This window comes from Cherax quadricarinatus, chromosome 14, assembly GCF_038502225.1.
Source record: "Cherax quadricarinatus isolate ZL_2023a chromosome 14, ASM3850222v1, whole genome shotgun sequence".
NCBI lineage: Eukaryota > Metazoa > Arthropoda > Malacostraca > Decapoda > Parastacidae > Cherax > Cherax quadricarinatus.
Genome location: NC_091305.1, coordinates 49,934,619 through 49,946,630, shown reverse-complemented (window position 1 = coordinate 49,946,630; position 12,012 = coordinate 49,934,619). Strand labels below are relative to the sequence as shown.

Below are 12,012 nucleotides of genomic sequence, written 5' to 3'. Positions count from 1 at the left end.
GGTACCACCGTACTTTCACAGCAGAACATAAGAACGCTGCATATACCCTCACAGCAGAATGCAAAAATGCTGCACATACCTTCACAGATCACAAGAACACTGCACATACTTTCACAGAACACAAGAACACTGCACATACCTTCACAGCAGAACACTGTACATACCTTCACAACAGAACACAAGAATGCTGCACATACCTTCACAACAGAACACAGGAACACTGCACATACCTTTACAGCAGAACACAAGATTGCTGCACATACCTTCACAACAGAACACAAGAACACTGCACATTCCTTCACAGAACACAAAAACACTGCACATACCTTCACAGCAGAACACAAGAATGCCGCACATACCTTCACAGCAGAACACAAGAATGCTGTACATACCTTCACAGAACACAAAAACACTGCACATGCCTTTACAGAACACAAAAACACTGCACTTACCTTCACAGCAGAACACAAGAATGTTGCACATACCTTCACAGCAGAATACAAGAATGCTGCACATACCTTTCCAGAACACAAGAATACTACAAATATAGCCCCACTCCACAAAGGTGGCAGGAAAGCAATTGCAAAGAATTACAGACTGATGGTGCTAACATCCTACATCATAAAAATCTTTGAAAAGGTTCTAAGAAGTAAGATTGCCAACAACCTGGACACCCAACAATTACACAACCCAGGGCAGCATGGGTTTAGAGCAGGTCGCTCCTGCCTTTCACAACTACTGAACCACTATGACTTAGTCTTGGATACATGGGAGGACAAACAAAATGCAGATTTAGTATACACAGACTTGCAAAAGCCTTCAAGAAGTGCGATCGTGGTGTAATAGCACACAAAATGCATAATAAAGGAATAACAGTAAAAGTGGGTAGATGGATCTATAACTTCCTGACAGATAGAACAAAAAGAGTAATAGTAAACAGAGTAAAGTCAGAGGTGGCTACAGTGAAAAGCTCTGTCCACAAGGTACAGTATTCCCATCTTTGTCCTCATCCTTATATCAAACATAGACAGACATGTAAGCCACAGCACCATGTCATCTTTTGCTGATGATACCAGAATTTGCATGAGTGTCATCCATTGAGGACACTGCAAATCTCTAAGTGGACATTAATCAGGTCTTTAAATGGGCCTCAGAAATCAATATGAAGGTCAATGAGGACAAATTTCAATTACTCCGCTATGGAGAACTCGCAAAAATAAAAACTGGATTGAAATATAAAACAAATTCCATCCACATAATAGAGCGAAAAGCTAATATGAAGGACTTGGGAGTGATAATGTTAGAGAATCTCACTTTCAAAGATCACAACAGTATATCTACCACAGCTGCTAGGAAAATGATAGGATGGATAATGAGAACTCTCAAAACTAGAGATGCCAAGCCAGTGATGATTCTTTAAAAATCACTTGTACACTCTAGGCTGGAATATAAAGATCTTTCATTGCATCTATAAGTACCATAAAGCACTTCAATTACTGGGAATGGGTGAAGTCTCTTGACCTGTACTCCTTGGAATGTAGGCAAGAAAAATACATGATAATATACGCTTTTAAATTTTAGAAGGACTCCCAGATCTATACATGGAAATCACTCCCTATGAAAGCAAAAGACTTGGCAAGCAGTGCATCATTCCTACATTCCCCCCCATCCCCCTGCTTCCCAGTGAAACACTAAGAGAATAAGAAAACTGAGAACCCAGTGTACACTAAGAGACAACACAATAAGTGTCTGGGGCCCAAGACTGTTTAACTACCTCCCAGCATAATAAAGGGTAATTGCATGTGGCCAGCAGTAACAGCCTGGTTGATCAGGCAATGATCCACTACGAGGCCGTTATGGAGCCGTTAACCCTGGAACACCCTCCAGGTATACATTCACAGCAGAACACAAGAATGCTGCACATACCTTCACAGAACACAAGAAAACTGCACATATAAAGGGTCTAAAGCCATCAGCAAACAAAATACCTTTAATCAGTGGACTTCTCACAGAGTCAAATGCAATGTTTGCAGCTTTCACAGAGACCCACATAAAGGATCACTTTGACAACGAAATATGGATCCCAGGTTATAATCTATTCAGATGCGACAGAATAAACAGACAAGGGGAGGGGGGATTGGCCTGTATGTCACAGAGTCATTCATCTGCTTGGCAGTAAAGATCAAAAATCAAAACTTTGTCATTATCGTTGTATACAAGCCTCTGGATTCTACTTCCCAACAATTCCAGGAACAGCTTTTGAAAATTGTCTGGAAAATCTCCCAACTCCTACCCCAAACATCTTGCTGCAGAGTGATTTCAGCTTAAGACACCTAAAATGGAGAAATACAACCAATAATGTTATAGCAAAGATAGTATATATGTTGGTTTCCGACAGATACAGTGGACCCCCGGTTAACGATATTTTTTCACTCCAGAAGTATGTTCAGGTGCCAGTACTGACCGAATTTGTTCCCATAAGGAATATTGTGAAGTAGATTAGTCCATTTCAGACCCCCAAACATACACGTGCAAACGCACTTACATAAATACACTTACATAATTGGTCGCATTCGGAGGTGATCGTTATGCGGGGGTCCACTGTACTTTACATACCAGAGATAACTTCAGGAGGCAGCTCAGGTGAAAATTCACACACACATGAGCTATTAAATCTCTGCAACAAATTCACCTTAAGCCAGCAAACAATGGAGCCAACAAGACTGGAAAATGCACTAAACCTCATCTTCACTAATATTGATGATCTGATACAAAATTATAACAGTATCAAAGACAATACACACAGATCACAATACAATACAATACAATACAATTTTTATTTCTTTGCAAGTTTACAATGAGATTCTTTAGTTACAATAATGAGTTGAAGGCAAAGAGAGCCACTATCATGCCACGGCATTATGGGCGGACTAAATTAATGGCTTGCAGACTGCTTAATACTAGAGAAATTGGTCATAGTTTGTTTCAGTTGTATATCAGTTATTATTTAAATCAGACAGTAAGTTAACTCAAGTTAAAATCTGGGGATATTACACTGGGACAAACACAATGCAGGTGTAGTATACACAAACTTTGTGAAAGCCTTCGACAAGTGTGATCCTGGTGTAATAATACACAGAATGAGTGATAAAGGAAAAGTTGGTAGATGAATCTATAACTTCCTAACAAATAGAACACAGAGTAATAGTAAACAAAGTAAAGTCAGAGGCAGCTACAGTAAAAAACTCTGTTCCACAAGGCACAATACTCGCGCCCATCCACATCTTCATATCTGACATAAACAGAGATAGGAGCCATAGCACTGTGTCTTCCTTTGCCGATGATGCCCAAATTTGCATGATGGTGTTATCCATCGAAAACACTGCAAGTCTCCAAGTGGACATCAACCAAATCTTCAAATGGGCTGCAGAAAACAAAATAAAGTTCACCAAAGGCAAATATCAATTACTCTGATATGGAAAACTTGAGGAAATTAAAAGTGAATTGGAGTATAGAACAAAATCCAACTACACAGTAGAGTGAAAAACTGATGTGAAGGACCTGGGAGTGATAATGTCAGAGGATCTCACTTTCAAAGATCACAACAATGTATCTATCACAGCTGCTAGGAAAATGATAGGATTGATAATGAGAACCTTCAGAACTAGGGATGCCAAGCCATGATTCTCTTCAAATCGTTTGTTCTCTTTATGCTGGAATATTGCTGTACACTAATGGCCTCTTTCAAAGCAGGCAAAATTGCAGACCTGGAGAATGTACAGAGAAATTTCATGGCATGTATAAGTATGATAAAGCACCTATGTTACTGGGAATGGTTGAAGTCCCTTGATTTGTACTCCATGGAATGTAGGTGAGAAAGGTACATGATAATATACACTTGGAAAATCCTAGAGGGGCTAGTCCCAAATCTGTATGTGAAAATCATTCCCTATGAAACGAAAGACTCGGAAGGCAATGCAACATTTTCCTCCCCAATGAAAAGCAGGGGTGCCACAAGTATGCCAAGAAAAAACACAATAAGTGTCAGGGGCCCAAGGCTGTTCAACTGCCTCCCAACATACATAAGGGGGGAATACAAATAGACCCTTGGCTGTCTTCAAGAAAGTGTTAGACAGGCACCTGAAGTCAGTACCTGACCAGCCGTGCTGTGGTTTTTATGCCGGCTTGTGTGTGGCCATTTGTAACAGACTGGTTGATGAGGTCCTGATCCACTGTGAGCCCTGGTCATGGACCGGGCTGCAGGGGCATTGACCCCAAAACCCTCTCCAGGTATACCTTCACAGCAGAACACAAGAATGCTGCACATACCTTCACAGAAGACAAGAACACTGCTCATACCTTCACAGCAGAAAGCAAGAATGCTGCATATACCTTCACTGAACACAAGAACACTGGACATTCCTTCACAGCAGAAAAGAAGAATGCTTCACATACCTTTACAAAACACAAGAACACTGCTCATACCTTCACAGGAAAACACAAGAATGCTGCACATACCTTCACAGCAGAACACACGAACACTGCACATACCTTCACAGCATAACACATGCCTGTACAGTAATGTTCCTCATTACTTGAACCTGACTTCATCATAACATGTTGCCACTCATCTGATTTTCAGCCTGTCATTGCAGAAAGAGATTATAATGTTTCTTAAGGACAATGTTCTTGTGATGGCGTGCATCCAAATTTTTGTAATATAATGAGTTACCATTACTATTGTTTTGAGAGTTTGAGATATTCCACCTTGTGTGGCAGTAGCCACATGTGATGATAATGCATGAGTGCTGAGGTAAGACTGTAGAATCTGAAATTTTTTAGTCAGCCATTAAGCCTGCCTCCTGTTGCTGCTGCTTTCCAGTAGTACACTAGATTTTGTTACTAGGTTAGTGACTAAATTCCACTTTTAGTAGTAAGAAATTTTTTCGATCAAATCGATTTTTAATATTCATTTGATGTTTATTTATACTATTTTCCTAGACTGTTTTGACTGTTGTACACTATGAAACAGAGAGTTGATCATAGATATACCATTAGTTGCACATTTCTAAACATATATTCATGAAAGATGGTTCTCCCAACAAACTGGAAAGTCATTTATAAGACAGGTTTAAGTATTCCTCATTTAAAAGGACCCAATGTCATTTAGTTCATAAGCCTAACTAAAATAACATTGCCTAGCCCCTTTGTAACTCAGTGCAAGTTCTTTGTCTCCACTATTTGTTGTAATCTTGTCAGATTATTACTTGTTCCTGTTAGTTGATATACATGATTCCCCATCTCCCTTGTCCCTGAGTAACCCTCCCCGCCCCCTGGCATGTCCCCTGCTAGCCCCGGATCATGGGTGTGGTTGGCCCATGTGGCCAGCGTATTGTGTGGTTGGGCGGTGTGGTGGGACACTGCACACCCCCCACGCCTCCCTAGACCCACGCCACCGCCACTACCACACCCACAATGGTAAGGTGTTACCACTGTGTGCATGCTTGCAACCACTCTCATCATCTGTTTACAATAATTGTTATTCACTTTGTCTTATTGAAATATTTATTTTAGGACTAATCATTGGATATTTTAATTTTATTTTGGTTTGATAATTCGACTTTAAAAAATGCAAAGATAATTCATGGCATATTCTTGCTTTTGGGCAAGCTTTGTTTATTTTAATTGTTATGCAATTATTCTTTGTTTTAATATGTATTGTTGCTTTTTTCTTGTGAGTTATTTTCTAATTAAAGTCTGTGAGAAAATCTATACAGTACATATGCATGAGAATTTATGTAAGGATGTATAAATGAGAGAGTGAGAGTGAGAGTGAGTGAGTGAGTGAGTGAGCGAGTGAGTGAGCAAGTGAACCCTAGTTCTTAGGATCTCCCTTTAGCTCTTCAATTAACTGTGTGAATTGTTTCCTGCCTTTTTTTTTGAGCTCTGTTATCTCTACATTTAAATCCAGGTATAGAGTTGGCCTCTACTACACCTCTTCCTAATGCATTCCATTTGTTCACTACTCACACACTGAAGGAATATTTGCTTGGGCTTCCACATTTTGTCTTTGACAGTCAATAATAGTCTGTATCTGTGTACATTGACTGGTCCTCCCATTTTCAAAAATTTAACTCTATTAGCCTATCTTTGAGTCCTGGCATTCTTCGTTCTTTCACCAACTTTATAGCAAACTTCAGGGCTTTCTCAAGTTTCTTTCTTATGCTTGAAGTGATGAGTGTTTCTTGTTGCTGGATCATGTACTCCTTTACTGGTCGTAAGTATACCATGTACAGTGATATGAATGCTTCCATATTTATGTGTCTGGAGGCCCAGTGGTCTGGTGGCTAAAGCTCCCACTTCACACACGGAGCGTCCGGGTTCGAATCCTGGCGGGTGGAAACATTTCGAAGTGTTTACTTACACCTGTAATCCTGTTCACCTACCAGCAAATAGGTACCTGGATGCTAGTTGACTGGTGTGGGTCGCATCCTGGGGGACAAGATTAAGGACCCCAATGGAAATAAGTTAGACAGTCCTCGATGACGCACTGACTTTCTTGGGTTATCCTGGGTGGCTAACCCTCCGGGGTTAAAAATCCAAAGAAAATCTTATTTTATCTTATATTCATACATTTTTCAGCCTTGTACATGCTACCAATGTACACCTCAGGAGAAATGTTTGTCATGATGTCCACTCCTAGGTCTCTCTGTCTTTCCATTGTTTTGTGTTGCCTTCCTGTCAGGTTATACTCTTCCTCTGGCTTGCCGGCTCCTTGTCCTACCTTCATAATCTTATATTTACTGGGTTTGAATTGAAGTATTCACTTGTTTTGCCATTCCTGTAACTTCAAGTTTTCCTGTACATACATATTTCAAGTCAAATTAAAATTTTTTATTTCTTTGCAAAGTTTACAATATGTGATTTACATATTTTAAAGTACTGTTAAGCATGAAGAAAGCCTTAACATTTCAGGCAGCCTAATAGTAATATTTACAGATTATTTGAAACTAGACATAGATTATGGAGTGGTAAATTTTAATTATTCTTTATTTTACATTATTACAATAGATAGGTAACCAAAAATTTTATAATTAATAAGATTTATAGTAAAGAGGTAGCAGATAACAGTATTACAATTACTACAATTTACAGTATTACAATAGTACAATTTTAAGCATGTATTAATATTTTAGATTGATCTAGCAGTCCTAAATTGATTGGCAGGCAGGGTACCTTTTGCTAGTTTGGACAATGAATTCCAGATCATAGGGCACTGCATTTTTGCATAGGGTGAGACAGACATGAGAGATGTTAAGAAGTGTTTTGTGCCTAGTGTTGTGCCTGTATGTTCTGTTGTAGCTTCTGTCATTGTTCTTGTTAGTTTTATTAGTCATAAACACTAACATATAGGAATTTGTTTGAACTTCTGGATTATTTACTGTATCAGGTACAGTGTGGCTCTAAGAACTGAGCTTGATCATACATCACTTGTTATTTCCCTCCATCCTAACACCTTTTGTCCATTGAATTCTGTCTCATCCATTTACTCCTCGCTTTTCTAATTCATATACAGTTCCACCATCACAGATCTGGCAATCAGACATCCAGTTCCATCAGTTATTCTGCACAAATTTTGGCTAGCATAATTTCAAATTTCCATTGTCGCCACACCAACCTTCCAGTACTGTTTGGTGGTGCTACCTGCTTCATAAGTCATTCCAATTTCTTTTTCTCCATTTGATAGATTGGAAAATATACTACAGAAATAGATATGATTTTGATTTGTTTCACGACAAAAAGTACCTTGAAATTGAGCTCAAAGTTGCAGAAATGTTCAATTCTTTGGCGATGTTCAAGAGTAACCAAATGACATCACCGTCCAATGCCTGTTTGATTGGCACTGCCCCTCAACCTTCACATATTGGAAAGCTCTTCATCACACTAGCAAAAGTGGGAGCAGACATAAGGTAGCAGTGGGAGACAACATGAAGCAGCAGTGGCAGACACCATGAAGCAGCAGTGGCAAAGTGTAGCATTAAGAGTGTAGCACTTATAAGTCACTCTGACTTTTTTGGCTTATCCTTGGTTCTCTACACATGTAGTCAGGAGTAGGAATGGCCACTGTGGTGGCCCTATAAATCCCAATAACAACAGTGGCGGCTGTCACCACCACTAGCCACATACGTAATGTCATGTATTTTATTCATTCTAGTGTATACAATAGACCGTCATTTAGCACGAGTTTATTTGGCACGATTTGGGTTTTACACAATTGAAGAATTGCGGCACAATTTTATGTAACACGTCATATAATTAATTTAACACTGTTCAGTTTGTGGGAAGGAGAAAAAAATGATCTTTTGCTTTTGCTGAAGTGGCCACCTTGTTGTGGAGCAGCCAGGGAGCCCTCCCGCCATCCCATGCCACTCCCCAACACCACCCCAGCATCCCAGCGCTCGTAATTCATACGTGTTCAGTCTTTCTCTGCTACAAGGCAGTTGTATTTGTGAATTGTGTTATGATATATTAATTACTATATCTTGTATCTGCCAAGCAATCGTGACACCCAGTAGCCATACCAGTGTTGCTGAAAGTGGCACGAAGATGTATAAGCACTTAACAAAGAAACAAAGATATTAGACGAGATAACCTGTAGCCGTAATGAAGTGTTACTTTGTAATCAAAAAAAGAGATAAACATGAGTTTGTGTGACTGACTGAATGACTGACTTACTGAATGACTGACTAACTGACTTATGGAGTGACTTGACTGACTGAATGACTTGACTGACTTACTGAGTGACTTGACTGATTTACTGAGTGACTTGACTGACTGACTGAATGACTTACTGAGTGACTTGACTGACTGACTGAATGATTTACTGAATCACTTGACTAACTTACTGAGTGACTTGACTGACTTACTGAGTGACTTGACTGCCTTACTGAATGACTTGACTGCCTTACTGAATGACTTGACTGACTTACTGAGTGATTTGACTGACTTAGTGACTTGATGGACTTACTGAATGACCTGACTGGCTTTCTGAATGACTTGACTGACTTACTGAATGACTCGACTGACTTACTGAGTGACTTGACTGACTTACTGTGTGACTTGACTGACTGAGTAACTTGACTGACTTACTGAATGACTTGGCTGATGTACTGAGTGACTTGATTGACTTACTGAATGACTTGACAGATTTACTGAATGAGTTGACTGACTTACTGAGTGACTTGACTGACTTACTGAGTAACTTGACTGACTTACTGAATGACTTGACTGAATGATTTGACTGATTGACTTGACTGACTTACTGAATGACTTGACTGACTGACTGAATGACTTAAAGCTAGACGCTCCAGTACAACCATCGACTTCAGTACCTGAACCTCAACCATCCACCTCAGCTCAGTCGGGCCACATCAAAACTCTCCACTATCTTCACAATCATCCACAAACACCAGCACCCACAATTTAAGGTAAGAAATACCATTATTTCTGTTACATTTCTAGTCTTAAGCAGTGAAAACAACATAATGCATCACAACAATGAACTACAACTATATATTCACTTTTATTTTTGTAAGATATGGAGGCCTAAAAAAAAGTTTTGGCTTTTTTGGGGTTCCCAGGAATGTAACCCTATTTTTCCAGTAAGTTCTTCAGTTCATCTAACACGATTTTACCCAACACGGCATTTTCAGGAACGTAACTACCGTGCTAAATGACGGTCTACTGTATATCATGTTTCTATGTTATTAATATTGTTTATTATGTCCACATGAATTGTGATAGATATATAAGCCGTAGAGTAAATATTAGGGAAATTATTGAAGTATTTTCTCGTGCCTGGAATTCCACTAGAATGAATTAATTCCATTTCAATTAATTTAAATGAGGAAAATTGACTCTGCAAGTGAGCAAATCCAGATGCGAGCAAGGTTATGGAACAGATTAAACTCGTAAGTAGAGGTTTCACTGTATATCCTCACACTTGTCTACAGAAGACTACTTGCTGAACTCCACTACCTTTAGATCCTACTTTTTGGTTGGAGATGTGGACTTGATATTTTACACTCCTGATGCAGTGCTCAATGATATTAACCCTTTGAGGGTCCAAGCCATAGTTTTACACCTTGTCCAAAGGGTCTAAGAATTTTCCAAATTTTTTTGTTATTTTTCTTATGAAATGGTAAAGAATTTTTTTCCGAAGGTAATAAAAAAGTACAAAATTTTATGGAAAATTACTGAAATTACACTCACGAATTTTACTGCATCAACGATATTTACGCATCGGCGATTTTGCCCATCTAACTCCTGTTTTAGGTCAATTACATTATTCCAGTTGGCCAACTACCTAGCTATTTCACTAGTATTACTTCTGTTTTATCAGTTGAGCACAAAAAGCTGCCCAATCAACCATTTCAACTATCCAGAAGTAATCAAAGATTGGTAATTTGGCCAATTTCACATAAAGTTCAAAATACTCCAATTTCAAAATAGGGTCTAGAATAAAAAATGCAGGCATTCCTGGCACTAAAATAACATTTCTTCTGTTTATTAGTCATGTTTCCAGGCTTTACACACGAATTCCATTTTGATTTTTTATTCACACAAAAAAATATAAGATTTACTGTTATGCAATATTGTAATAATTGTATAAATAATATCAGTGCATTTGTGAACATATATTAGACCCACCAGCTGATGTCTATTGATGCATGATACCATTTGTTTACTCTTGAACATTAGCAAAAATCGAACATTTTTGCTACTTTGAGCTCAGTTTGAAGCTATTTTCAGTGCTAAAACCAATCAAAATTATCTCTATTTCTGTAATATATCTTCCATTCTATCAAATGAGATGAAGAAATCATGAATACAACCATAAAAAAAATATGAAAATACAGTGAAAAATCGCTGTTTTAATCCAAAAACGGTCGCAGTTTTTTTCTCATTATGAACCGCATGCTGCAAGATTTGTTTTATATGGTGCACACTTACTACATAGATCCAGTCTCTCATATGTGGGCCCAAATTTACCATTGACAGCTTATCTGAGTGAGCTGAGCTCGTGTGGAGCTCCGGCTTGGACCCTATGGACAAGGTGTAGAACTATGCCTTGGACCCTGTGGACAGGGTATAGAACTATGCCTTGGACCCTGTGGACAGGGTATAGAACTATGCCTTGGACCCTGTGGACAGGGTATAGAACTATGCCTTGGACCCTGTGGACAGGGTATAGAACTATGCCTTGGACCCTGTGGACAGGGTATAGAACTATGCCTTGGACCCTGTGGACAGGGTATAGAACTATGCCTTGGACCCTGTGGACAAGGTATAGAACTATGCCGTGGACCCTGTGGACAAGGTGTAGAACTATGGCTTGGACCCTGTGGACAAGGTGTAGAACTACAGCTTGGACCCTGTGGACAAGGTGTAGAACCATGGCTTGGACCTTGTGGACAAGGTGTAGAACTACAGCTTGGACCCTGTGGACAAGGTGTAGAACTACAGCTTGGACCCTGTGGACAAGGTGTAGAACTATGGCTTGGACCTTGTGGACAAGGTGTAGAACTACAGCTTGGACCCTTTGGACAAGGTGTAGAACTACAGCTTGGACCCTTTGGACAAGGTGTAGAACTATGGCTTGGACCCTGTGGACAAGGTGTAGAACTATGGCTTGGACCTTGTGGACAAGGTGTAGAACTACAGCTTGGACCCTGTGGACAAGGTGTAGAACTACAGCTTGGACCCTGTGGACAAGGTGTAGAACTATGGCTTGGACCCTGTGGACAAGGTGTAGAACTACAGCTTGGACCCTCTGGACAAGGTATAGAACTATGGCTTGGACCCTCTGGACAAGGTATAGAACTATGGCTTGGACCCTGTGGACAAAGTGTAGAACTATGGCTTGGACCCTCAAAGAGTTGTAGGGTTACCTTCCATAAAATACTCGACTAAGTTGGCATTATGCATGTGCGTAGTGCTGCACAGACTGCA

The 12,012-nt window shown here is 39.6% G+C and overlaps 1 protein-coding gene across 12 annotated transcripts in view; it reads left to right on the top strand.

Annotated features, from left to right (window-relative positions):
- The window catches only part of LOC128698394 (adenylate cyclase type 1), a 1,819,232-nt gene that overhangs the window by 1,389,927 nt on the left and 417,293 nt on the right, over positions 1 to 12,012 (top strand). For 9 of the 12 annotated variants that reach the window (XM_070085014.1, XM_070085006.1, XM_070085009.1 and 6 more), the window contains one exon: positions 5,353 to 5,478. The exons of the other annotated variants lie outside the window; for them this stretch is intronic. In XM_070085014.1, the coding sequence (XP_069941115.1) occupies positions 5,353 to 5,478 (126 nt within the window). The remainder of the gene's footprint in view (positions 1 to 5,352; positions 5,479 to 12,012) is intronic. 12 annotated transcript variants of the gene reach the window in all.